The sequence below is a fragment of the Scedosporium apiospermum genome, assembly GCF_000732125.1.
Source record: "Scedosporium apiospermum strain IHEM 14462 chromosome Unknown SEQ_SAPIO_0093, whole genome shotgun sequence".
NCBI lineage: Eukaryota > Fungi > Ascomycota > Sordariomycetes > Microascales > Microascaceae > Scedosporium > Scedosporium apiospermum.
Genome location: NW_015971794.1, coordinates 272,193 through 299,557, shown reverse-complemented (window position 1 = coordinate 299,557; position 27,365 = coordinate 272,193). Strand labels below are relative to the sequence as shown.

General features: G+C 52.7%; 7 protein-coding genes across 7 annotated transcripts; 2 read left to right on the top strand and 5 right to left on the bottom strand.

Moving 5' to 3' along the window:
• Positions 1–467: 467 nt before the first annotated feature.
• On the bottom strand, positions 468–2,110 carry SAPIO_CDS4634 (uncharacterized protein; the record flags this gene model as incomplete). Its single annotated transcript, XM_016787138.1, has 2 exons — positions 468–1,495; positions 1,573–2,110. 2 exons carry the CDS (start codon positions 2,108–2,110, stop codon positions 468–470), a joined length of 1,566 nt encoding a protein of 521 aa, XP_016643247.1.
• A 3,405-nt stretch (positions 2,111–5,515) lies between these two features.
• On the top strand, positions 5,516–9,113 carry SAPIO_CDS4633 (uncharacterized protein; the record flags this gene model as incomplete). Its single annotated transcript, XM_016787137.1, has 6 exons — positions 5,516–5,813; positions 5,864–6,347; positions 6,399–6,813; positions 6,868–6,894; positions 6,963–7,337; positions 7,401–9,113. 6 exons carry the CDS (start codon positions 5,516–5,518, stop codon positions 9,111–9,113), a joined length of 3,312 nt encoding a protein of 1,103 aa, XP_016643246.1.
• A 349-nt stretch (positions 9,114–9,462) lies between these two features.
• On the bottom strand, positions 9,463–10,073 carry SAPIO_CDS4632 (uncharacterized protein; the record flags this gene model as incomplete). Its single annotated transcript, XM_016787136.1, has 2 exons — positions 9,463–9,725; positions 9,977–10,073. 2 exons carry the CDS (start codon positions 10,071–10,073, stop codon positions 9,463–9,465), a joined length of 360 nt encoding a protein of 119 aa, XP_016643245.1.
• Positions 10,074–10,715: 642 nt separating this feature from the next.
• On the bottom strand, positions 10,716–12,576 carry SAPIO_CDS4631 (uncharacterized protein; the record flags this gene model as incomplete). Its single annotated transcript, XM_016787135.1, has 3 exons — positions 10,716–11,074; positions 11,311–12,162; positions 12,219–12,576. 3 exons carry the CDS (start codon positions 12,574–12,576, stop codon positions 10,716–10,718), a joined length of 1,569 nt encoding a protein of 522 aa, XP_016643244.1.
• Positions 12,577–14,151: 1,575 nt separating this feature from the next.
• On the bottom strand, positions 14,152–15,927 carry SAPIO_CDS4630 (Uncharacterized protein; the record flags this gene model as incomplete). The annotated part of the gene is made up of 4 exons (XM_016787134.1): positions 14,152–14,919; positions 14,979–15,192; positions 15,271–15,590; positions 15,649–15,927. The coding sequence occupies 4 exons, from the start codon at positions 15,925–15,927 to the stop codon at positions 14,152–14,154; spliced, it is 1,581 nt and encodes a 526-aa protein (XP_016643243.1).
• Positions 15,928–19,289: 3,362 nt separating this feature from the next.
• Positions 19,290–21,529, top strand: SAPIO_CDS4629 (uncharacterized protein; the record flags this gene model as incomplete). The annotated part of the gene is made up of 7 exons (XM_016787133.1): positions 19,290–19,525; positions 19,589–19,934; positions 19,991–20,188; positions 20,243–20,377; positions 20,494–21,024; positions 21,085–21,120; positions 21,200–21,529. The coding sequence occupies 7 exons, from the start codon at positions 19,290–19,292 to the stop codon at positions 21,527–21,529; spliced, it is 1,812 nt and encodes a 603-aa protein (XP_016643242.1).
• Positions 21,530–23,373: 1,844 nt separating this feature from the next.
• SAPIO_CDS4628 (uncharacterized protein) lies at positions 23,374–25,459 on the bottom strand (the record flags this gene model as incomplete). Its single annotated transcript, XM_016787132.1, has 4 exons — positions 23,374–23,907; positions 23,980–24,610; positions 24,744–24,795; positions 24,874–25,459. 4 exons carry the CDS (start codon positions 25,457–25,459, stop codon positions 23,374–23,376), a joined length of 1,803 nt encoding a protein of 600 aa, XP_016643241.1.
• Positions 25,460–27,365: the final 1,906 nt, after the last annotated feature.

Genomic DNA, 27,365 nt, shown 5'->3' with positions numbered 1-27,365 from the left:
AATTGTTTCGAAGTCGATGAGTCAGCGAACAGGTACTTTGTATTTTCTTTCTGGCGGCCAGTGTTTCTGCTGCCAGCTGGCATTATGCTTGTCAAACCAAGTCCAGCATCATTCTTTCCTCCCACGAAACCTGTCCCTTCTTCAGCAACATTCCGTTCCACCGACCTCTTGGTATAATATAAGTTCTGATACCTCAACGAATCCTCTCGTTCAGTCACACTCTGTCGAAGTTGGGACTAGAGCACATAGAGAAATTCAGATCACAATGGCACATGATAAAATCCGTAGATCGATTTCCTCCTCGTTTTCCCGCAGATAATGAGATCATTGGTAAATTCATCGGAGGTTATTGTAGTAAGTGCAGCACCATAGCTCTCTAGCCGCTGCGCTACTTCTGGGCTCTATACCCTGGGCTCGAATTTCAGTTAACGCATACATGAAATGACCATCGCCGGCATCAACTTGACTTATTCTGCAGTTCTCGATAGAGACTTTCGGCATAGCCACTCCATCAGATCAAAAGTACTACTCTCTTCACCAGGCTCCTCCTGCTCATCGTCTTCATCGTCTTCATCGTCTTCATTGTCTTCACCATCTCCGAAAAAATCCAACCCCGTCGTGCTAACTTCAGAACGCGGAAGCCAGAATGGCCTGGTTGCGTATGGCTCAATTGCAAGTGAGACGTCGGGTCTGATGGCGGCTGCGATACTGGCCGTTGTAACCTCATCGAGAGCGTGATTGATCACTTGTCTCGAGGATGAGACGGTCGAGAACCCGGCGACACCGAGAATCTCCATCCGCTGCAGGCGGTCCCAAGCACTTTTTAAGATTGTGGGGAGAATGTACCGACAGAATCTCTCATCCATAGCACGCCTTCCTAGTTGCCCCGAAAATGGGTGCCTGGCGCCGCATCGTTGCGTGTGTGGTCTGTACCACCCATCGAGCCATTGGACATTTGTCACACTTTGCTGGAATCTAAAATACCGCAAACCGGGCGCCATCGCCGCGACGAAATCCGCTATTTCTCTATATCTTTCGTCCTCCTTCGAATCATACCAGCCAGGGCTGAAACGACCTCTCATCATGTCCTCGGTGATCGTGACCGACTCTGCAACGGTATCCACTGTGAGAACCTCGAGGCCTTTCCATTTTCCCAAGAACGGCCATAAATGAGTTCGCATCGGCCCGGGAATCCCATCTTGTGGAGTCGTGCGATTGAGTTTGCGCATAACATCAAAGGGCGTATCCGAGTCGACACCTTTAAGCTCTGCAAACTCGTTCAGGTTGGCCAGATGGAGGCTTCGGAGTGTGTCTTGACCGGTGGATTCCAGGAGAGATTTAATGAGCCGTCTTGATGCAATGCCGCCTATCCTTAGAGATTTGACTGTCGAAAAGAGACGCGGCGGTATTGCCCTCTCTCTGCTCTCCTCACAGGCGAAGGCAATGTCAACCAGCTCCACGTTGGTCATGGCTGAAAATGCCATCCACAGAAGATCTGGAGGTTAGAGTATTGTATGAGCGCACAGCACTAGAACATACAAGGAGGATGTATAGTAACCAGTTGGCTCATACCGTTGCACCAAGGAAAATCAAGCCATGGCCTGCACTGCTCAATTTCTTGCTTGGTCATTTTAGTATCCGTGTCTAACTCGTCTAAAGGTTCGCACCATCTCTCCTGAGTTTCGTCAGACATGGGGACGCCGGCAGTCCATCTCAGCTGCCTGACGTGGTGGCCGAGGGCTGGATTCAACTTTACAAGCGTGCGTATTAAAAAGAATTGCCTCTCGTACAAATCGGCCGGGAAGCAATCCCCGACGGCTTCGACAACTCCTGTTGCGGAGCTAAGGTAATGGGACAAGCGCTTGAAGCCCTGGTCGCCGGGCCCTTTCCATGGTGGTGCCGGGCCACTGGTCTCGATTCCGCCAGTCTTCTTCCAGGTCGGCTCCGGATAATGGCATGCTAAATCGATGGTTTTATACAGGATTTTGTTGGCCAGATTGTAAAACTCTCTGCTCACGAGACAAACATTGGCAAGGTCGCCTTGGCTCAAAAGTTCCAGAACACAGATCTGCAGTTCGGGCTGCAGGCGCTGGTAGAGATGCCCTGTCATATTGTGCCAGTAATGCGTGAACTGCGGACAAAAAGTGAGTGGATAATACTGGGCGGATAAGAATCTAGATTACTCGAGGGAGGGGCTCTGCAATATGCCAACGGAATGAAGGGAGAGTAGCGTGAATGGGGTTTAAATAATCCTAAAAGAGAACGACCAGCCACCGCACAGGCCCCCAACCAACACACAGTTCCATCCATGAGCTACCCCGGCTTCTCTTATCCACCACTCAAAGTTGTTGAGCTCGCACCAAGGCCATTGTTCTAGAGACCATCTTTGATGACGCTCACACGTTTGGGTATGCCATCCTTCTTGTGGAGGTACTGGTATATCGGCCCAGGAAGAACAGGGCCTTATGCGGTCCTACTGGAGCAGGGAATTTTCTGGGAGCACCTGGGGGTATTTGGTGGGAGAACTTGGGCGTAGGCGTGCACATTTAGGCATGCGGCAACGATCATTGAACCGGGGCGCCTGGCATCGGGGACGAGTGAAGCGTCGAGGGGGAACGCATGACGGTAACGGCGCACAGGAAGTGATCAAAAGAAATACATTCCATTAGGAGAGAACGACGAACAAAGAACCCCGATGGATTATCCCGCTAAGTAACACATCAGGCCGCTTGCACCGCGGAAGCCTCAGCCATAAACCCGACGCGTGAGCACGTGATTACGTGACGTCTCCGGATCTCTCCATGAAGAAAGACCAAACGATGTGTTCTGACATCACAGACCGAACTTCACGCGCGGCCAATCAGAACTGTGGATTCAAACTACAGCCCGGTAGCCCTACTTCTTCCTCTCCTCTCATTCTCACAACCCGTTGCCATCCCTTCACCATCCCCTCATCCACTCCCAACCTCGCCATCGCGCATAGAACGGTAGGAGGCCCATACGTCCCTCATTGGTCTCGAGACATACAGTTGTTTGGAAATTCTAACGCGCATCACAGTCTCCTCGATCTCTTGATAGTCTTGAAGAAGTTCTCGCCTGCCCTCGCTCGCTCCTCATTTGGCAATTGCGGTGATATCAAGCCGCAGTTCCATCGCTCTCCTCCAAGGCAAGCTCTGCTAAACACAAACTCCAAGGCGTTATGCCCATTCTCACATATCTAGAAAACTCTAGACCTCTCCGAACTTCCGAAGTTCCGGGCTCGCTCTGTTTTCGACACTGCATTTGCTCCCTGTCTCGCCTTTTTACCCTCTCTTTTTTACCATCTTTTCCCCTTGGCTATCTCTTCCCCCAGCCGATATCGATCCAGGTAAGATCCACTCCGTCTACGCCATCTCCATGTTTTAGCTGTCCTTTTGGACACCGCTAATTATTCGTTTCCCTAGCTGGTGCTCTCAAGCACGCCGAACATCACATTGGGTTTTACGACCTTCTGCTCCGGACCCTCCAACATCGCTGTCGGATCATATCGACCGCGAGACCTACGACCGGTACAATTGCGTCGTTCCTATCCCCTGCAAAGAAGACCGATGCATCCGCCGCCTCGTTATCCGAGGGTATGCGGCGAAGCAGGAGCTGGCAGCCTTCAATCGCCTCTTGGAGAATCCGGAAGCGCTCGAAGTCGTTCAGTCAAGTTAGACGCAGGGGGAAGTTTATCGCTTCTAACAATTTCTGTAACGGACAAGCCGCTTTCCCCCTCGGCCAGAATTAGGCGGAAATCATCAAGCGTTTATGCGTGTCGCTCCTTCGACTGCCTCAACCAAGTTAGAGGCAAGGGGAAGTTTATCGCTTCTGACAATTCCGACGAGTCAACAAACCCGATGAGCCCGGCACAATTATGATAATCGCACCCTACCGAACTGCCATCAATAATTGCCGCTCGCTCGTTCAGTCGGCCAAGGGGAGAGTGGGCGTACGGACGGTCGACACGGCGCAGGGCAATGAGGAGGACGTACCTAGCTCGCACAAGGACGCCCAGCTTCATTGACGATCCACAGGCTGAACGTCGCGATTACAAGGGCACGCCAAGCGGAGATTATCCTGATGCATCCTCATACGGCCAAGAGGAAGGTGGGCATGGAGCTAGAGAGCATGAAAATCTGCTCGAGATGGGGGAGGAATGTGATCGCTGGAGAGGGGGCAAGATGGTCATCGACACATCGGACCGACGCACGGCCTCGCTGGGATTTAATGGACTGTTTTATTATGATGACGGTGGAATGACGCTTGATGTACTACTGGATTGATGACGAATTTAACAGAGACAGCCCCCGTTTGGTTGAGGACTTGACGATGGATTCTAGTCTGAAAGGAGCCAAAGCTGTTGGCATACAATATACACAGCCCCAGTTGGAACCCTGCATTGTGTGCTTTGTAAAGAAAACCTTCACGTGATTGTCTCTACAAATCTGGAGCGAAACTGCCCGTCGCGTTCTCGAGACGCGATCTGTGTGATCACGTACTCGCCTTGACGCGCAGCCAATGAGAAATGCTCATTCAAACTTCAGCCCTACCCCACATCTGAATGTACTGCCTCTCAATAGCGAGCCAATCAGAAATTGCTATTCAAACTGCAGCCCTGCAGCCCTACATTTCCGTCTCCTCCCATTCTCGCAACTGAAACCATCCCACCATCCCTCTGCCGTCTCTCTCACCATCTCCAGACTTCCCCATCGCGTTTGGAAAGGTAGGCTCCCAGGTCTCTCATTGGTTTTCAGACGTGGTCATTTGGAAATTCTAACATGGCTCACAGTCTCCTAGATTTCTTCGCCTGCATTCACTCTGCATGCCAATTGCCGTTATCTCAAACCAAAGGTCGCTCGTCGTCGTCAAGGGTAAGCAAGCTCTGCTCAACATCCCCAGGTCTAGGGCGTGATGATCATTCTGACATATCTGGAAAACTCTAGGCCTCTTGACGAACCAGCTGCGATCTCCCAGCTGCTGGCACGCTGCTTTCCTCGATCGATTCCGTCTTCACCAACGTTATCTGGCGGCTGCCTCGAGGCGCTGCCAATTTCGTTCCATCCTCCCAACTTCGCCATCGTCTGTAGAAAGGTAGGCTCAAACGTCTCTCATGGGTCTCGAGACATGGTCGTTTGGAAATTCTAACGCGCCTCACAGTCTCCTCGTTCTCGCCTGCTCCCTCGCCGTTCTCAAGGGTAAGCCCTGCTAGACGCAAACTCCGAGGCGTCATGGTCATTCTGACATATCTGGGAAGCTCTAGAACTCTCCCAGGTGCCGGGCTCTCTTTGCTTTCGGCGCCCTCTTTGTTCCGCGTCTCGCTTTTCCTTTTTTTAATATCCTTTCTGGCGGCGCCTTAGGGCGCTTCCGTTTTTCAGGTAAGATCAGTTCCGTCTACGCCATTTTTATGTTTTAACTGTGCTTCTGGGCACCGCTGATTTCGTTTCCTTAGGTGGCGCTTCCGAGCACACCTAACATAAAATTGGATCCTCTCACCATGTCGACACAAGGTACCCCCGCGGGGCCCTCGATGCAGCCTCCCACCGCATCGAAAAAGGCTAGCAAGCCTAGCCGCGGCAGCAACATGACCAAGGACTGTGTCGTTCTCATGGGCTCCCCGCCGCAATTTGTCCTTGGGGCTGGCGAGGAGTTTGGTGGTGCCTCCAAGGTCCGCACCAAAATCCTCTGCTGGGTTTCTTCGGATGCGCACCGTTTCCTCGGGTTTAGCCTATTCTTCCCCCTTGGCGAAGCCCAGCAAAGGAACGAGGATGATGGCTATGGCGTCCACTATACAGGTAGGTCATCCGTAGCCCCTATTCAGTTTCTTTACTAATGTTATCTTTAGCCAACCGAAGTACGAGCGATTTCGATATCTACCGGGACGACTTCCAAAGACTCACCGTGATGTTCCCCCGAGACGGAGTCGATATTACCTACGAGGAGACGAGCAAAGAGATCATGGATCTCTTGCCTGGCGTGCCAGATAGGGATTATAGTCTCATCACCGTCAAGCTCAAGGCGGGGAAAAGAGTCCGGGTTGACGGCTATGGTTGGCCGTATCGGAATGCGGACGAGCCCGAGATGGAGAAGTGGCTGAACCAGGACGAGCCAATCTTCTCGGGGATCACGCTTCGTGACTTCTTCAATGGAGACAGCTTTTCCCTTGTCTTCCCCGAAAGGCTCGAAATGGCAAAGAAGAAGTTTAACGAGTCCAACCTCCCCGGGCCCTTCAAATACCCTTACGGCACGGAGCACTCGTACGACCTGGCGCGATATGGCCCACTGCTGGACGCGAACAAGGACCCTCGACGCTTCTTGACGGCACTCAGGTAAGTGACCTCGCTCACTTGTCTGGAATCGGCTAACGAAGAATTGATTAGCTTCTATGACGAGAATGCGATGCTCACAGTCCTGACCCAATCCGTCGTCCAAGATGCCTTTTGGGTGTACAAGGCTTCAGTGGCTATCCGATCGGTCAAATCCGCTGCCTACTTCATCCCGATCGGACCTCGAAACCTCGATGCCGCCGACATCAACGACTTCTACGTCGTTGTATCTCTTCCAAAACAATTGAAGGCGTCGTACGAGAAGGCCTGGCTGCGGTTGGCCGACGGGCGGAAACCTCTGAAAGTTGAGCTATACAACGAGCGGGCGGACGGACAATGTGCCGCGACTTGGGATTGCCAACTCGTCCACCATCTCGACATGGTCCCAGAGTTGGCCGAGCATCCCATTCACAAATGGGAGGTCGTGGTGAAGGTCCGGCGGTCGACTAAGGAGGACGAGCCTTACGTCGTCAAGACGTTCGATAGCCGCATCGCTGCTGACAGGGCCGGAACGGCGCAATAGAACTGCGCAGCCCTAGCTTTCGACGCGGTACGTTTCTCTTTTATCATGGACTCCTCGGTATCTTAAAAACTCCGTCTCTAACTCTTAAGTATCAGGATATGAGTGAGGTCAAGCGAAAAGTCAATTCCCTCTGCACCCTCCAAGCCAGTGCCAAGCCGACCGGTCGTACAATTTACAAGGACATGGACTCGGCGAGAGAGCTGCATAGGGCGATCTGGCGCGCCACCGGCTTCTGGGAGTACTCCCAGGAGCATGGACCAGCCACAAAGAAGTGCCTCGACCTCATCAAGTCCGGAATTCCCTCGGACTGTGAAGTTCTCCCCAGCGGCCTCCCGGTTCTTGACGTCGTGGGGGAGTGGAAGAACCCGGAGTATGTCGATGCTCTCTTCGAGCAGGTTGTCTCGGACGAACGCACTGCGTTCCGGTTTTACATGACGAAGAGACCCGGAGGCATCGGCGGTCTCAATGCTGTGAGTTCCACCCATTAGAATCCTTTGTGATCAATCGAAACAAATCTAACAAAATTATTACAGCTACCCGGCTCGGGAAAGACGACGCTTTCGGCGGTAGTGGTCCTGCTGTACCTCTTCACCTTTGGGACGACCCTTTGCTCCGGACCCTCCAACGTCGCCGTCGACAACCTCGCAGAGAGGACGGATCGCGTCGACCGCGAGACTTGCGACCGGTACAATAGCATCGTCCCTCTCACCTGCAAAGAAGACCGATGCATCCGCCGCCTGGTCATCCGCGGGTATGCGATGAAGCAGGAACTAGCAGCCTTCAATCGCCTCCTGGAAGATCCGGAAGCGCTCGAGGCGCCAGAGCATGGATGGAGTCTCGCGTCCAAGTGGAAACTTCCGAATTCTCTGGCCTTCTGGCTCCTTGTTTGTCTTAACAGCCGCGCTACTCGCGAAATTCGGACGATCGACCAGGACGACAACCCGGTCCTCCACGATATTCAGGACCTCCTCCAAGACCAGCAATACGAGTCACTGCGGGACGTCGCCGCCGGTACCATAACCTGGGAGGAGTACACGGCCGGAGACCCGATCGATGATGACACGATTCAGGACTTCTTCGTCAACCACCTCATCCGCCTCGGAGACGTTCTCTGCACGACGCCGGCCCTCACGGAGACCGAGCCCGCCTACCGTAAATTCAAGCAGCTCAGAACTCAAGCCGTGGTCGTCGATGAGGCGGGAAACATGGAACGCGCCGACCTGGCGTGCGTGTGGGGAAACACCGCTTTGCCCTGCTTCGTGGCAGGTGATCCCCTACAGCTCCCCCCCACGGTCCTCAGCGGAATGGAGAAGGACGCGCAGGGGAACGTCTGCAACCGCTTCGCGAACGACGGGGCCGTGTCGGCGCTGGAGTGGCTCCAGAAGTCCGGGATGACTGTGTTCCGTCCCCGTTTCCAATTCCGCATGGCGGAGGGTCTCTTTGACTACGTCGGGGAGCTCGTGTATTCGCACGTCAACTTCACGTACGGACCCAACTGCGGCGTGCATCTCCCAAAGTTTGCGCCTGGCCGTGCCTTGGAGGCCTTCATCCAGGCGACCGACTCCCGCGTCACGCCCGCCCCCTCCGGCAAATTCCTCCCCGCCTTTCTGCATTGCCCCCGCACGAAGGTGAAAATGTCGGCCCACAACACGACCTCGAGACTATCCCCAGACCAGGCCGAGGCGGGGCTCAACTTCATCCTGGGCTTCCTCAACCACGCCGGGCGGCAGGGCGAGGCCTTAGAGCCCGAAAACATCACCGTCATCGCCCCATACGCCGCGAACGTGCAGTGCATAAACAAGCTGCTGCGTTCACCCGAATACGCCGACTTGGCCGGGATGGCCCCTGCATCGACGGTGGACTCCTTCCAGGGCCGCGAGGGCGATATTGTGGTGCTCATAATGGGTACCAACGACATCACCGGCCCGGGCTTCACCGCCAACGAGAAGCGACTGAACGTGATGGTGACCCGCCAGCGATGCGGGCTCGTGATCGTGGGCGACTTCGGCGTCGTGGGAAGCGTCGAGGGAGGGCCGAGGGAGCGGGTGGTGCGGATGCACAGGGGCGTCGATGGCAAGATAAAGCAGGTGAATATGACCATGCTTTGGAACCTGATGAACCGACTCTATGTAGATGGTCGGGTCATGCATCTCCCCGCAGACCACCGCGAGCTCTGGGGGCGTAAGGGCGGAGGCTGGATGTCTGGTCCCAGTGCTAAACCTAGACTCCACGGCAGGTGGGAGTAGGGGCGGCACTTGGCTGGGCCGTTTTCCTTTGCTTTTCTTTTTTTTTTTTCCTTTTTCTTCCTCCTCTTTTTTCTTTTTTTTTCTTTTTTTTTTTTTCTTTTTCCTTGTTTCTTGCCTTCATATAAGACAAGTGTATCATTATCAGTTTGGTAGTCATGGTAGTTTTTCAAATTCCAATTAAGTGTTCAATTATTATTCAATTACTGCCGAGTTGTTTAAATACGCCAAATTCTTCCTACCATCAAGTTTCACCCCACACACGACGCGTGTTTCCTGTTGATCAACAGATCCGACATCTGGCAGTTCTTACAGAGGCTTTGAAGCAGACTCGTAAGGGAACTGTCCCAGATCATTGGCTACGTCCACTTCTCCATCCGGGGCCCATCGGCATTGCGATCGAGTCAACCGTAACTCTCAACCGGACTTTAGCGTCGGCCTCGAGCTTCACGGTGATGAAAGTGTAAAGCTTATCCGGCGCTTCGGGTAAGAGATCCATGATCTCTTTCTTCGCATCCTCGTAAGCAATATCAATTGCATCTCGAGGGAACTTGACGACATCGAGCCTGTGGAAGTAATCCTGGCTGATCTGGAAAGGGTCGATATTGCGAATGGCTAAAGATAAAATATTAGCAAAGAAACTACAGAGGTGACTACCCATAACATACCTTAGTAGCGCACGCCATGGCCGTCCTCTTCGTTCTTGGTTTGGTCGGTCCCCAGAGGGAAGGCTGTGCTGAACCCAAGGAAAGAGTCGGTATCGGCAGAAACCCACCCGAGGATTTTCGCCAGGACCTTTGACGTGCCTTAGAACTTTTCGCCAGCTTCGAGGATGGATTTGGGCGGAGAGCCCATCAGAATCGCACAGTCTCGTGTGAGGTCCTTCCTGGCTTTGCCGGTCTTCTTCGCGGCTGTGGTGGTTTGCATCCCCGGCTGCGAGGGGGGTGCATTGCAGGTTGCCATGATGAGATGAGATGGAGATGGAACCCGAATTAATGCTAGTGGTAGCCGAGAGTGCCCACTAACCACGTCGAAATCGAAGGGATCGGACCCGAATGGACATCGGTGGTGTTCGAAAGTGGCGTCTAAGAATAAATGAAGTTAGTAGTGCCCAAAAATACAATTAAAAATGTGGAGGAGACGGAATAGATCGGACCTGAATCGGGATCAACTGGCGTGGGCTGTATGGACCAATGACGATACATCGGTGGTGTCCGAAGGCGCCGACCAAAATAACGCCGAGGCAAGACACGGAAAAAACACAACGCCGAAACAAGAGCGGCAATGCCGGTAGGGACCTGCCTACCCTTCCAAATGCGAGGACGAATTCCAGCGGAGAACCCATGAGAATAGCTGGAAATGGTTCGGCCGATAGCCGTTCCACCTCTTTCCACGGCCGAGACTCGCGTTCGAAGTCGAATGAGCAGGTCGTCATGCTCTGGAAGCCACGCGTCACGGCGGACAATGTGGTCGGAGGCTCTCGCAGACCTTTATCTCTGACTAAGCAGTTGAAATAATGGGCCTGCATACTGGTAAAGCTTCGCCCTGGAAATTGGGCCGAAAACAGTCGATGGATCTCTCTCCAACCCCCAGCCAGACCGACGGCTACAAGTTGGAAAGCAGAGTGTCTTCTTTTGCGGTCCACATGCGGCGCTGGGAAGCCTGCTCCTTCGGTCTTTGGCTGTTCAGAGCTCGCATGACTTTGGCGTGATGGGATTGTATGGTCCAAACTCTCCTTCCGTGAAACCGCTCGGAGAACAGCTGATGGAATTCCTCCCAACTCTGGTTCTGGTCTGCCCGAAGTTGGAGAAGTAGCTTATTCTCCTCTTCTGTCCACTTCAGCATCTTCGGTCCCGGGGCCGCTCCAGGTCGCCTATTCCTCTTCTTGCGTTCCTCCTTTTGCGCTGATGTCATCCTCTGATATCTGTCGGAGGCTCTCTTCCTGCTCCTCAACTTGGCGAAATCTGCAGAGAACGCACCTCTGGTCGCGTTAAGCTCATTCAGCGGGTTCTCTCCAGTATTAGTCCCAATCCATTCTATTGGGACTGTCCACGCAGACTGTCGGCCTGGGGGGGCCTTCCATGAACACAGCAAATCATGGAACAATGCTTCAGCCAGGAAGGCGAGGAACTGGTTGTAAGTGCGGGCCTCCGAGTCTTTCTCCTTCTGACTGTCCACGATTTGCCACATCACAACCCACACTGGTTCCCGGCCCTTCCCATCCCTGAGAAGGTGTGGAAGTAACTGGGGATGAGGGTTGGCTTGTCTCGGTCCATCACCCTCTTCTTGATACCACCTAAATTTCGGCCGGGGATTGCGGTCGATGTAGCCGAGCCGACGTAAAGGTGATGGTGATGCTTCCCCTGCTCCGTGGCCAGGAGCATACACGCGTATACACCGAACGCATCCGTCTCATACGCGTTCGGGAGCTTTGTAAAGTCCTTGGCTCTTGGTGGAACACCCTGGAGGATGAATTTTTTTACCTCCTCTGAAGTGTGGGAGTCGATTGCATTTGCCCACTCTTCGTCGGTGCCACTCTGCAACGCGACCCGGGACACTTCCGACATGGTGGTGTGCTTGGTGTCTCCGCGGATTTTCACGATTGCCTTCTCGATGAGCGCCACGAACCTGGAATTGGGCTTGTAACCGGTCGGGACTCTCGGGCGGTATCCACCAGCCTCGGCCATCAGCATGCCCATTGTCTCTGCCGAGATCCCCAGCCAATCCTGAAGTTTGGCTTCCTTGAGCTTGTGGCGGGCCCGTTGGTTGGCACCCTCACTGACATCCAGCTCACAGTGTTCCTCGACATCGGCCCCTTGGGCCCCACCAGCGTCCGATTGTTCGTCCTGGCCGACTTCGGTCTGCCCGTCTCCGTCGACGTCGGACTCGTCACAGCTCCAATCACTGGACGGACAGTACTGGTCACTGTCCTCTGCGTCGCGGTAGTCGGCGGCGTCGGCGGCGTCGGCGATGTCAGAACAAGAATCCCCGCTCTCGATGGTATCAACAGGGGCGTCGACGTCATCGTCGCTCCGGGCCTCCTCTTCTGGGACTGCGGGGCTCCCTGGGAGGCGTAGCCTAAATACCGACTCGAAGCTAACGTCAGACCAGCCGGCTTTGCTGTCTGCGATCTCGGAGCAGGACTAGGGGGCGGTGCGGTGCGCCCAACCTCAATGTCTTCGGGCTTACCAGTGGCAACGACAATGGTATCTTCCACGTGAGGCGACCGGATTCCCAAATAATTGCTTGTGCGCGAGAGCCCGAGGTTTTCGGCGTTGTCATTGTGGATCCACACGACCCTCTGTACGCCGTTCCGAGGAGGCGCAGGGACAACGTAATCATCAGCGCCGTCAGCCGAGACTCCCAGGTGGAGGTTGAGGTTACAGGCCTCGCCCAAGATTCCGAGCACAAGTGCCAGTTGGTCGGCCGTGTACTCGTTGGCGTTTTCCATGCTAAACTTAAGCATGGTTGCCAGCACTTCGTCGGATTAGAACAGCTCGTGGAGCTCCTCGACGGTGGGAATGTTGGGAAGGCCGAAATGCTGGGCGTGCATAGGGGCTTCTGCTTGTCGGTCATTCGCTGCCAGGCATTCTCGTACTCAACCTTGAGTTGTACGGGAAGAGCGACAACAACATTAAAGACGTCGATGTCGGTAGGATCGAGGTCATGGGGCGTGATCCCCGAGAACAGCTGGAAATGTTTCGGCAAATAGCCGTTCCACCTCTCGCAGAGTATTTACCGCTCGTCCGGGGGAGAGGATGATGTTGAGGAGAAGAGAGAAGAGAACTGGAAGCGGGAGATTTGGCCTAATTTATAGTTGTTGGTGAGCGGGATGATTCAGCCTGGAATCAGATGTCTGAACAGTGATTCACTAGAGTACGATGGAAATGGAAGGAGATTTGGGGCTTCTCTTATATTAGTGCAATCTACCAAAATGATTCTTGAAGTTGAGGAAGAAGGCGTGAATGTTGATGTTGGGAAAAGAAGTTCGAGAATCATCAAATTTAATTTCGCGATGGATGGTCGCTTGCCTTTTACGTGGGCTGTACCTCTCGGGCCGGCAGGCGGCACCTTCTTTCTGATTGGAAGGTACAATATGCAGCACTCATTAAGAGAAGGAGCGGAGAGAGTCTGGGAAGGCGCTGAAAGAGTGCCAGTCTCTTGAGGAAGGTGTGGAAAGAGTATTAATTTATCGAGAAATATGTGGAAAGAGGGTTGGTGTTGTGGTATCTCCCATCCGGAGAAGGACCGGATGAAGTGTTTGGCTTGTGCTCGTGTCTAGTCGCGTCTTGGAAGGTACGAGAAGAAAACATTCTAGGAAGCAGAGGAAGGTGATGTGGTGTCTCTCATCCGCAACTTCCTCTACTAAGACGAGCACATGAGATCGCAATCATCACATGATTAGAGCGCGTAGTGTGTGGCACTCGTCTGGGGAAGGAGTAGATCCAGTTTCAGCTTGCGCTTGTGCCTCAGTCACGTTTAGGAAGGCCCAGAAAGGATCTGGGAAGGTATTATGCTGTCCTTCGTCCGCACCTTCCTCCTCCACCGACACTGGCAGATCAGATCACATGGTTGGAGGGCACAAGATGCAGCACTCATCTAGAGAAGGAGTGGATAAGATGTTCGGACTGCGCTCGCTTCTGGTCGCGTCCGAAAAGGAGTGGAGATAGTCAAGGAAGGAGAAGAATAAGTCTAAGAAGATATTATAATATTTCTCATCTACACCTTCCTCCTCCCACGCCCGCCCTACGTAGGAGATCAAATCACATCGCTGCTCTAGGGAGATGTTCCGAGTTGAAAGGCCGATGGGTGCAAGATGCCGTACAGTGATATTGAATCTTCAGTGGCTTTTACGGAAATGGGATGTAAATACCTCACTCGAGTCTAGGCTGTCTAGGTACAGGAGAGCCTCTTCCGCTTGTGCTCAATATGTAGCGTGGTACGGCGCACACCTTAATTACGCGCATACACCTCCATTGCCATCGTAACAGTCTCCCGTTGTGAACCTGAAATTTTAGGCCCTATTCCACACCCCCGATGATCAATGACGCTGAGTCCGTCCCCGGCGAGGCCTGCTGAGGTCTGCCCTGGCCGGCTGCGGGGCTTCCTTGAGAATTGGAGAGTCAGTGGTGTCTGTATTCTCGGCATCAGAAACGGCCTCGTCTCGTGTACGGCTGTACCAGCGGCTGAAGCTTCCACGCTTCTCGATAGTAGATGTAGAATCTTCTCCAGGAGCGGGGTTATCATCGACAACTGTGGCAGAGCCCTCAGCGGTGGGCACGTCAGAGGCGGGCTCGATGGTGTCCTCTGCGACGACTCGTGTCGTGCCTGATTCGCCTGCAGCAACAGCCGAAGTTGCGGCCGTGGCAGCAGGGCAAACGGGGGGCTCGATGAAGACGCCGGTCTGCGGGAAGGGATTGATTGGTCCCCAAAGATTACCCTCGGAATCTCGGCCCACGCCCTGTGTGAGGAACTCCATCTGGGAGAAATCGAAGGGGACTGGAGGAACTCCGGGAACATCCTGCTCCCCATGGACCCAGACATTAACCGGCTGGACGTACTTGCCCATAGTAATACCATTCTTTGTGACGCGAGTCTTGGGGACACCATTAATCTCGGCGACGACCTTATACTCGCGAGTATATCGGCTGAGAATCTCGTTGCGGTACTCAAACTTGTTCTGGGCGTTGCGTCCACCTCGGAGCCCGAGAGCGGCGATGAGGCGGTCTGTAGTTTGGCCAGTGCAAGGATCGACGTCCATTGCATACAGGGCAACAGTAGCTCGAGGGTTGGAGACGAAGCCAATGAACTGATGAGGAATTAGAAAACGACGAAAGTATTTTGTCTGACACCCCAGTGAAAACATACCCTGGATTCGGCAATCTCAGCATTGGGGCTCGGGTTATCGATGCCCAGGAGACCAACCTCCATGCGGACATAGACGAGGTCGCCAAGCGTGTTAATCATGGTATTCTGTGCGACGATACTGGATGCGATAATCTCGCTTCCTTTCCGGAAACCAGTAATGGTTATGAAGTCACCCGGCAAGAAGGGGGCCATGACGAGGGGATCAGGGGCAGTGCTGTTAAAGAGTTAGAAACTAAGATGCAAGTATTTGGCATTGTGCAAGCTGAATGGTGCAGGGATGGATGGGTCTTACAACGTGCCAGGGCCATTAAAGGGACGGTTGGACATGGGACAGAGTGGATCGGTAGTGTTTCGAGGAATGCACATGGGAAAACCAGAGAAGGATGTGATACTAGGGCTGACGTCGTCTGCTGCCATGAGAGGAGCCCCAGTGTACCCAACAGAGAAGACGGCGTTGGGATCATTGATTCGGACAGTTGGCCCATTCTCAATCTTCATGCTTCCGTCGGCGTGGTCGATGGACTCGATAAATCCGCTAGCCATGCCTTCGAAGAACTCGTAGATTTGCACCTGACCGACTCGCGGGACGCCATTGATGCTGTTTCCAATAACCTGTAGAGGATTGTTAGCTACTGCCTTAGAATCTACATTTGAGGGAGGAGAGCCAAACCAAAGTCTCGAATCCGATAAAGTCAGCCTTGCTAGCCACAAAGTCCTTCCACGGGACCCACGCGGCAGGGAACTGAACCAAGAGGTTTTCTGGGACATTCATCTCAAATCCGTTTAATGTGATTACGCCGCCAGCGTTGTACTGAGGGCCAGAAACGGTGGCGTCCTCGAAGCCACCCTGGACCCAGAGCGGCGCATCTTGACCGAAGACGAGGAAGGACAAGCTGATGATCTGTAGGCTCAACGAGATGAGGAACGAAGGTTTGATGAAGAGTCTCATTTTGAACAAAGGTCACGAACGGGGGACGGACTTAGGCGAGATGTTGATATCTACTCGCAAGAGTCTGAAGATGAGGAGAAGATACTCATCGAAATAATACAATTTTACGAGAGAAAAAGGCCCTATTTGTACACGGAGTTATTTGATGATGCCAAGAGCAAAAGCTATTCTTCGTATTTCAAGACCTTGACTGCGAAGGCATAAGAGTCAAGGATGCGAGGACTGCCAAGATGTAGGCACAATCACTCGTAGTCTCGGCCGCAGTTTCTGTCCAGTTATCGTAGTTGCGAACGTTCACGACGCCCGAGAACGCTGGATGGACGCGGACATCTTGCCCGATACATCAAACCCCGTGATTCCCGAAGACGAACAAAATGCTCCCTTAACCGGGCGTATTAGGTTATGGAAATTCTTCATCTTGGTCGATGGCTCTAGGAAAAGGAGGAGGCAATTACCTGCTCCCTGGTGCGAACTGCACGAGGTCTCTCGAAGGCGCATGTGTCAAGGCTTGGTAATAGAAATGAACACAACCCCAAAAGAAGAAGAAAAAGGCAGGCGCAGACAAAAGGAGGACTTGCAGCGTCGGCAGCCATCCAATCACAGCCCTGGCGATTCTCTATGCCGGCAGACATTAGGTTGCGCTGACCTACAAGGTTTCATCTTCCCATGCCACCGTAGGCGAATGGGTTGGCCGCAGCCTTTGTGGTCGGAAACCTCGGAGAGCCAACCCCACGGAATTGAAGCCAGGGCCACGGGCAACGAATGTGGGCTCAACGTTGTATTTGGACCCGTACTTCGCACAAGACTCACAAAAGCTCTTCATCGCCTTCCAGGATTTAGTCAATCTATTGACTATTACCTGCACTGTAACCCTCATGACCCGTGAGCGCCCTTCCTTCATCCCCGGTTCCCCGCTCGGGTCGGGCCTCTCGATCTATGAAGAACCTCGAGTGGTTCCCCCCAAATAATCTGCCCCTGCATGGAGCTTACTGGATCCTCGCAGGATTGGCAGGGGTAACCGCAGGATTGAGGAAAATGGGACGGAAACGTGGAGCGGATAAGCTTGATCAGACAGATCAGACAAGCGGGGGTGTGAACATAACTCTGACGAGAATCCTTCTGGCTTAACGTTCATTCTTCTTCCCTCATTTTTTGATACGGCGTAATTTTCGTAGTATCGGAGAATTCCAAACACCGGATACCTTACTCGAGAGCTACACGGATGCAAAGGACTCTCTCTCGTCTTGCGGTAGTGAGGGTAGGCATAGAAACAACCTCCTCCTTACCAACCCACGCTTTTTATACGTCCAGCATCTGCATGCGACTCATCGTGATTTCGTAAATGCTTTTCGGTTTCCAAAGGCGTGGGCCCCTTTTAGCTTTCGTGATGGTGTCGCTTACACGATGATTGTCAAGCGAACCCCATCACTCTTTCCCAGCTGGCTATTTCACGGGATGCCCGTAAGAGGAGTGCTCGGAGTGTAAATTACCCCGGGCGAGGCAAGTTCGCGGTAGTTCTTATTGCCGTCCCGTAGCCAGTGTTGCCAAGGCCTGCCAATTGCTACGTCGCGTCCAAAAGGTTATTATGATATTATCTACGAAATATGCATTTCGACCCCCGACGCGGGTCTCGCTATCCTCCAATCCTTCCTTAGTCTTCCCGCTGAAATGGTGGGGGTATGAGAAAAAGAGGTGAAATTTGCCGATGACTTAGAGTTAAAATCCCTGTCGGGTAGTACCAAAGCGACATTTGTAAAGGGAGGTAGCATTCGGGATGCTACGCCGGCATACGTGTGCCAATTTTAGCTCTCACCCGTCATGGCGTAGGAGTCTCGGCGAGGCAAGTTTACACGAGATCCTATCAAGCCGGGCGTCTAAAAATGCTACCGAGGGCCGCCTTCGTATAGGACGGAGAGAGCAGCCACTTCTGCGTCTGATTTATTGTTTCCCCGTCCCGTCCCGCCTCCGAAGTAGCAGGGTCGTCAAATCTTTCCCTCAATATTGTCGCAGCACGTGGGCGGGGCAAGGTTGTATTCGTTTCTTATGCCGACGACTAGTGTATTTGCGGTACGGGAAGCGAAGAGCAAAAGCACACTCGTATTCGAAGCTCGAAGAATATCAAATACAGCTGCCGCTTTTTCTCAACCAGTTGTACACCTCGTAGTCTGTACTCCTATTGTCCAAAGTCTTCTCCTTTCCAAGGCAGAAATGGCAATATTGGTTCTCATTTTTGCACCTAGTGAATCGCTAACCTCTGTGAAGGAGTGATACTACGCTAGAGTAGTCTCCACGGAAGTCAAAGTCACAGATATTGAGTGGGGAGAATGAAGAGGTCATGGCCGCCGCCTCGCATCCGTCCATGAGCAGCAGGCCATAGACAGCTCGTCTACCATTGGCTCTAGACAGCTGACTCCATAAATTGTGCTCCCGGGCTGCCTGTGAGGAGGGACGCGAAGTTCCATAGAGAGATGGCCTAGCCAGAGCCCCCAGTGCTTCCCCATTACTTCAACAGGAGAAAACGAAATGAACAATGCAACCTGGTGAGGCCCCGACTCTTCCCACTATCCCGCTAGAACATACATCTTCATTACAACTTTCCCGTCCTCGTGGTCGATATTATGCAACTGCACCTTAGCGCCTCTCGTCTACAAAGCGCGAGCTGCCCTTTCCTCTCTTGCCCTGAGGCCGAGTGGGATGCCATGGCCACCTCCAATATCAATATCCCACGCCCACCCCATCTAGGATATCACATCACAATCCCCAGCTCAAGCGTCTTCCTACGCGACCGGATGGCAGCCTCTCCCCTGTGAGACTTTCGTTAGAAGCCGGCATTACTCACAGCCGAACAGGCCACTTCGAAGCTAGTCATGGGGATGCTATAAATGGAAAATTGGATTTCCTGCGTGGCCTCAATGGGCACTTGACGGCCTTGCATATCACTAGCCTCGGACGTGTTTCCTAGTCGAGCAACTCTCTTTCATAAAAGGAGGAAGAGAAGTCAACAGTTTGTTTTCATGTTGCATGGAAGTGAGGGTGAAGTAGGATTCCGGTGCCTCTGGTATGTCTGCAGACCATCACATTCTCCGTCATGAGAGAGACCAGTCTGTCTTCGGTAATCCAAGGCAGCACCATCATCTTTCAACCTTGGGCCTGAGCGCGGACGATGTTGAAGCGTCTCAATGATGAACCACCCTATGCTACTCATCTCCATAGGAGGGAGGCATTCATGGAAATTGGTATAAAACGGCAGCTTCTCATCGATCGTCTGGATCTGAGTTGCGGAATTATAGAGCCACCCGGTTCCAAGTCCCTCTTCAATTGTCCGGCCCTCGTGATCTCAAGTCTATTCTTTCGTGTTCATCATGGTTATAAACATCTTTGGGGTCTTATCCCTAGGCTTGCTGCTTCTCAAAGGAAGCCTTGCCCAGACGGACCGGGACCTGCAGTCCAACATTCCCGCTGAGGAGGCAAAGGCCCTTGAAAGCATTGTTGAAGATGAGCCCAACGTTTTCAAGCTCCTCAAGGATTGGGAAAGCCCAGAGTACAATTTGATCTACCGTGTTCCCCTGCCAATCCCTCCCGTCAAGCAACCACTCAAGTAGGAAACTCCTGCCTGCCCCACACCTTCTCAAACACTTGCTAACGCTAACGACTGATGCAGGAAAATCACCAGCCCAGTCACCGGCCAGGAGATCTGGTACTACGAGTTTGAGATCAAGCCCTTTTCTCAACAGGTGTACCCGAACCTTCGTGCTGCCAGGCTGGTAGGCTACGATGGCATGTCGCCGGGGCCCACCATAATCATCCCAAGAGGCACAGAGAGCATCGTGAGGTTTGCCAATAATGCTGATGTTGAAAACTCTGTCCATTTGCATGGCTCTTACTCCCGTGCTCCTTTCGATGGATGGGCGGAAGATATTACCAACCCCGGAGAGTACAAGGATTACTACTATCCTAACCGCCAGTCTGCTCGTATGCTCTGGTATCATGACCACGCCATGGGAATTGTAAGACGCTTGCTATCAGCATAACCAGTACTCAATTATGCTAACCTCTGGACCAGACCGCCGAGAATGCCTACATGGGTCAGGCCGGTGCTTACATCATCACCGATGAAGCGGAGGATGCGCTTAACCTTCCCAGCGGTTACGGAGTCTACGATATTCCTCTTGTCCTGTCCTCCAAGCAATACAATAGCGACGGAACTCTTTTTTCTACCCATGGCGAGACGGACAGCCTCTGGGGGGATATTATCCATGTCGTAAGTGATTCTATCTTTCCGCAGGGCAAATTGTATTCTAACCGGCCACCCTAGAACGGACAACCCTGGCCGTACTTCAACGTTGAGCCTCGGAAATACCGGCTGAGATTCCTCAATGCGGCCGTGTCTCGATCTTTTGCCCTCTACTTTGTCAACAGCGAGGCATCCAACGCCAGGCTGCCGTTCAAGGTCATTGCTTCCGATGCGGGGCTTCTTTCTCAGCCCGTTCAAGTCTCCGATATGGCACGTTATTGATCTATGATGGCCCCTTCCCGATACGTCCGCTAACCAACCCATCGTTGCAGTATGTCTCGATGGCTGAACGATACGAAATTGTCTTTGATTTTTCCGCCTACGCGGGCAAGTCCATCGAGCTCCGGAACCAAGCCAAGGTTGGAGGAAGAGGTACCGATGAGGATTTCTTGAACACAGACAAGGTCATGCGCTTCAACGTTGGACCCGGGCCTCTCAGCGAGCCGGATACGTCAACTGTCCCCGACAGCCTCCGTGATGTCCACTTCCCTCCCGCATCCAGCGGCATCGACCACCACTTCCGCTTCCACCGCACAAACGGCGAGTGGCGGATCAACGGTGTCGGCTTCGCGGACGTTCAAAACCGCGTGCTCGCCAATGTCCCGCGTGGCACTGTTGAAATCTGGGAGCTCGAGAACAGCTCTGGCGGCTGGACGCACCCCATCCACGTGCACCTCGTTGACTTCAGGGTTCTTTCCAGGACTGGTGACCGCGGTGTTATGCCGTACGAGGCCGAGGCTCTTAAGGATGTCGTCTGGCTTGGTCGAGGGGAGACTGTTATCGTTGAAGCTCATTATGCTCCTGTAAGTGACTTCCACGTAACCGAGGGCTTGAAATCGATAGTAACTAACCGAATATCACAGTGGGATGGCGTGTACATGTTCCATTGCCACAATTTAGTTAGTCCACCTCTCCTCCTCGTCAATCCCACAACCTAACCGTCTTCCCCGCGACTAACACTACATCTTTCCCGCACAGATTCATGAGGATGTGGACATGATGGCTGCGTTCAACGTCACTGCCCTCCCAAACTTTGGCTACAACGAGACCTCCTACATCGACCCCATGGAGGAGCGCTGGAGAGCCAAGCCCTACGTCCAGTCGGACTACACGGGCCGCACCGGCGACTTTAGTGACTCCGCCATTGTCGACCGCGTGGAGTACATGGCGGGCCTTAATCCCTACGCCCATGTAGCCAATCTTACCGAGGCTTTGGATGCCTACTGGGCTAACCAGAATACTCGCCGGGATGCCGGGTCCGATGAGCGGACTGCTCCCATTCCCCGTTACCGAAGATTCCAGGTCTGAGCGATGGGATCGGGGCAGGATGTCATTTCATACTTGTGCACTGACATTCGTTTATACTTTCCTTTGGTTTCTGTATCATTCCTGTACATATTTCTCATGGCTTCCATTAGGCACCCATTTTTGCTGCTTGCGGTACGAATTAACTTGATCCTGCACTCCTGCACTCCTGCCTCTAGAACTGCTGAGTCATGCTTGTGCTTTGTCGTAACATCGTTGCGGTCTGAAATTGTGGGGAAATAGCCCTGATTGGCTGGTTTCCTGGCCAACTTCAACCGAACCTCTACCGAAACGCTAACTTGTTCCCAGTTCCAGGAATTCCCTCTTCCCCAATCAAGAACAGGTTATTCCAATAGAAATGTCTTTCGTGATATGAACGATGCGCTTTCATTCATCAGAATGACCGAAGACAATAAAGTCCCTAGAAACATATTATTCGCTGATGAATAAGAAGATATAAGACACATTCTGCGGTAAGATACCAGCCTAGCTACCATGGCCTAGGTACAGTAAAAGGTGGTAGTTGAATGCTGTGTACATATGGCTTCGGAAGAGACGCGACACGAGTTTCATCCTTATGACTGAACACACGGCCAGGAGTTGGGCAACATCATGGGGGCGGCAGGACAGAAATTCCAATGGTCATGTTCATATCAACCTATTATTTACAAACAAAAACTCCAACAACCAAATTATTCGAAACGTCGCAGACAACGCAATACAATGCTCTCCGGCAGCAATCTCCCTCTGTGTTAGTGTTCCCATCAAACGCTTCAGAGTCGTGTCTCTTCTATACTCGAATATCAACATTGGTAGCAATTTAGTACGCGGGAGTTGAGAACCAGGACATCCTCCTCAGAGGCTTCGTCTCAGAGCTTCCGCTGCTAGTGCTGAGCCGGCGATCGACTCGGTTTGTTATCTCGCTACCGCCGACAGAAGGATGCCTTCCCGTGATGATTTTGTTCGTCATGCCTAGAAAGAAGCAGAAATATTAGCCAGGTATCGCTTGCATACACAAGGCAAATAGTTCTTGAGAGTGCTCACCACTGGAGTCAGTCCTCCCAGGGTCATTTAGGACCTCTGCAAGCTTGGCCTTTGCCTTCTCCGATGCTCGTGTCATTGTGAGATCAATTGATGTGTGTTTGTTCAGATTTTGATGAGTATTTTTTTTTCATTCAGTAAAATGATGGTGCACAGTCGATCATGAACTTTTTCAGACACGAAAGGGAGTACGGATTATATGTTCCCCCCATGACTCCCGTCAAAAGTATCTACATTGCTGTGCTTCTATCCTCTGCCGCATCGACACTCGGTGTAATGGGTGGCGTGAATAGTGCAAGACTCCCCGATGGTGACCGCATCAAGCATGATCTGCAGTCATAGCTCAAGATAGAGTTCGACTCCGCACTTCACGAACCAACCAATTATTAATGCAACGCTACAATTAGTGATAATCGGTTTGTGGTGGAGGGGCGCGCCGACCAATCCTCATCTGAGTATCACGAACAATCCAGACTTGGAGGGTCAAGGTCACAGTTGAAGGAGGTCAGATGGTGCTCTGCCTGCATGATTTTGAAATGTTGATTTGAATTGATTTGAATGGAATCCGAGGATGCTTTCTAATATTAGCTAATGCAATTATCTATAAGTCTATGTTGAAATGCAAATGAAGCCGCCCATTCGCCGGGTTACATAGGAAAATCTATCCCCTCCTTTTTATGATCCAACGGCCCAGGGTTAGGAAAGGAAACAACTCTAGCGCCATCATGCCCCCGATAGCCGACCCCCCTAAGAGATGATAATAACGTGGTATCTTAGTAGTAGTAATGCCGCCCCAACTGTAGTGTTTAGTGTGCCGTACCCTTCTCCTCATCCGAGGGTCCCGCCACCTCATCATCCCCAGCATAGGCGTACTTGCTCCTAGCTCGAATCCTAGCGCCGTACCTCCAGAACAAGAAGGGAATACCGCAGCACGCGAGACTAATGAAGCCCAACAAGCTAGAGGCCCACTGATCGCCGAGCCTGTCGTACATCTGCTCCGTGAACAGGACGACGGCGGCACCCCAGAAGGATCGGATACAAGTCTTGGCGGCCAGGGCCGAAGCGGCTTGGTGCTGGTAGCAGTCGACGAGGTAGTTGTTGGCGGCGTTGTAGAGGAAAATGAAACCGAAGCCCACGGGGAAACCGCCGAGACAGGGGCCGACCCAGATGAGCCAGGGATAGGACGTCCAGGCGAAGATGAACAAGCCGATGGGGATGAACCAGCAGCTGAGCATCATGGGGATGAGACGGACTTCGGCGGGGGGGTTGCCGTCGTGCTTGGCGACCATCTTTAGGTAGTGCTTGTTGACCCAGGGAGAGCAAGCGGCGGAGGAAACGGTCTGAAGATTTAAGAGTTAGCGAAAGTGTTCGAAGACATACAACTAGATATTTCATATAGGGTATTAACTTACTCCGACAGCGATAGGGATAAACATGAGACCCGTCATTCCCGAAGACCATCCCTTGCCCTTCATGAAGACAATGGGGTAGGCAACGAAGAACATGTAGAGAAGACCGTACAGAACAGACATGTAGAGGCTGATGAGAAAGACAATGAGCTCGCCAAACAGCAGCTGGAACGGTCGGATCAAGAAGATGACAAGACGCTCGCTCAAGGGGCGGAGGTCGAGATCCTGCTCAGTGACAAAGTCGTCGTTTCCAGTCTCCTTCCGGAGCTTCTTGGCACGGCTGGAGAGAATGGTGGGGGCATAGGTCTCGGGGATAGTGAAGGTGATGAGGATCCAGGCGATCCCGGCGAGGATCAGCTGGAGCCAATAGAGCCATCGCCAGCCGGCAGCATCGGAGAGGAAACCACCGGCAAGGGGACCGATTGCAGGACCGATGAAGGGAGCGGCGGAGAAGACGGCCATGGGAACACCGCGCTCCTCGTTCTTCCAGAGATCGGCAAGGGTGCCACCGACGAGGGTCATGGGTGCCGAAAAGGCGATGCCGTCAATGGCTCTGCACACAAGCAGCGTTTCGATGTTCTGGGAAACCGCACAGGGAATGATGAAGATGACGGCAAGTGCCAAGGTCGAGGCGCTGAGAACTGGTTAGCAAGATATGTCTTAACGGATGTGTGTGGATAGGTATACTTGAGTATACACGGGTATCCATGGGTAAATGGTAGAAAGATAGGTAATATCAGGGGGATATATAGATCGGGAGTACTCACTAGATGATTCGTCTACCGTAAATCTCAGATAGAGGAGCGAATATCATGGGACCTGTGCATCATCTGTTAGACAAGAAGAGATATCAAAAGGGGGATATGAAATTCAAAGCATAGAGTTCAGACCACATACCAATACCGAATCCCATGACGAACAGAGAAATGCTGGCCAATGTCAATTCATAGCTAGCATCAAACTCTCTCGCGACACCAATGATATCCGCCGTGATAACACTGGACTCGAACGCGACGACGAAGCACGTAAACGCGACGATCAGGGTGCAGTACCATTTCCTAGTCTTAGTCCAGTTCTTCGGGTTCCCAGGGTCGCCGGGCTCGAATGTGACGAGTCGGTAGTTACCCTTCCCCACACCGGGCTTAGGCGGCCCGGGAATCTCACCGGTCCTACTCTCGACCCGGTACTCGTCCATGTTCGCCTCCGTCGTGAGGGTACGGTAGGGCAGGTTGACATCGAGATCGGCATCGCGGGCTTCCTTCCTCGACTCGGTCGTGGTCGTCCGCCTTATGCGGTGCAGGCTCAGCGACCGGGAGCGCCTGGTATTTTGCCTGGAGACATTGTCGTGGCTGATGATGGGCGCGAACTGGACTTCTTCGGTCTCGCTCGCGTCGTCCTCCCCTAACCTAGTGCGCGAGCCTCGAGGGGACGGCACCAGGGTGGGGAGGGTGGTAGAGGAGGCAGTGGCTGCTGGAGGATCCATTGTGGTGGAAAGAATGTTTGTTGTTGTCGTTGCTCTCTTTTTATATTAGAGGGGGCGTATCTATGAGTGAGGGCATTCGGGCTCAGGGATCGTCGCCTTTACAAGGGGAACTTGTTGATACACTGCTTATCAAGAGGAACAAGGGAACCATCATCACGCCCCCCTGGAACAATATACGGGAGGATATCTCTCCTATTTATCTTTCATAAAACCTTTGTACCCACATTGTAGATTTCTCTCGGAAGGCCCGCAAATATGACAAAATTTGAAAAAAAGAAATGAATTCCAGACTCCGAAGCTCCTGTCAGGCACCAAAGCCGGCCTTTTCGGTGTCCCACTTTGAACCTTGAGGAGACCCATATCTAGGGGCTTCCATGCCGCCGGTCTGGCCCCGGGATCTTGGGATACGTACACAGCGGGAGGGCCGTTGGGCCAATGGAATGTCTTCGATAAGGTATAATGTCCGCTTCTGGTAATACAACCATCTCTTTTAGGCCCATATTAGTGGGGACGGAGTGTTCTGTGTCGGTTTTTCTGCTTGGGATGGGGATATCTCGGGATCTTGTGCGTGCTTCTAGATTCTAGACTCTTCGTGTTGGTGACTCTTGTCAACAACGAAGGTGCATGAAAAGCATGAAAAAGAAAAGTGGACAAAAAAAAAGAATATCGAGTATCTCTCTGGGACTTGAGGGGGGAAAAGGACGAGCTGTATCGATCAAGATGCGGTGAAACAGGTGCGGCTGTAGGGTTGATGCGACGGTGGCTGCTCGAGACGGCCCGCCACGAACCCTCTATGACGAACCAATTTTTCCCTTCCTTCCTTTCTTTCTTTTCAGAAAATTTCTTGGCCCCTCCAACAGGGCGTGGCGGCGAAAAGTCGGCGTTCCTTAGCGTGGCAAAGTCAAACTTTGATCCAGAACCTCTCAGCAAAAGCTGCCAGGGTTGTGGAGCCAAGCTTTTATTTGAAGCGTGGTTACCTCGGTAACTAGTGCGGCAGACTTTGCTTCTTCGGGAATAGCCCTAGCCTTTTTCTGTCATGCAGCTGCAACCCTATGAGTCCATGACCTTGTATCAGGTCCATCGGATTCTTCGAGGGGCCACCGAACTGTGTCCGTGAAAGACCGGAGCATCACAAAGATTACTCGGTTGGGGTTAGTGCATGTCCATGCATCACCCAGCGTTTAGGTTCCGCGAGAGGGATCCAGAACCAGCGGGTGCCCAATGCGAGGTGTCAACTTTCAAGAGAGATGATGGATTGGCTTAGCATTAATGATGCCGATCCACCGGCCGAGCCCGGCCCCAGCAGCATGAAAGCCGCAATGGGTTTTGTAAGTCCCCTGTGCCGAACATTCCGCGAACAAAGTCCACTGCAACGAAGAGGGGGAAAAAAAGGAAAAAGTGCAACTCGAGAGAACCGCACATCTGTGACTTACTAGCGCCGTGTTCAAACCTCCGACGGAGATTGGAAGCCCATGCCACCCTCTTCCCTCCTTCCCCCTCCCTAGGGAAACGTGGCTGATGACGAAATTTCCATGCCCAACGACGCTAACTCGTTGATCACTCGATGATCATGCCCCCAAGTGTGACTCTTGATAAGACCGGGTTGCGCCGGAGGAAACCCCCCCCGGCCCAAGGCTGCCCCCCAAACTCAGTGGCCTCGAACGCGTGGGGGATTGAAGTTTGTGGTGTTTGGCCTCCAATCTCTAACCGGCATCTCGGTTATAGCCTTCCATCCCTCCCGGGACTATACCCTTTCTCGCTGGGCAGACTTACTCTTTTTTTCCAAGCGCACAAAGTCACGTTTCTCCGAACCATCTGATGACACGGCGAGGATATGAAGACAATGAGCAACAGGTGTCTGTCATAAACAAGGCTCTGGTTGTAGCACACCAACGGATGCCAAGCT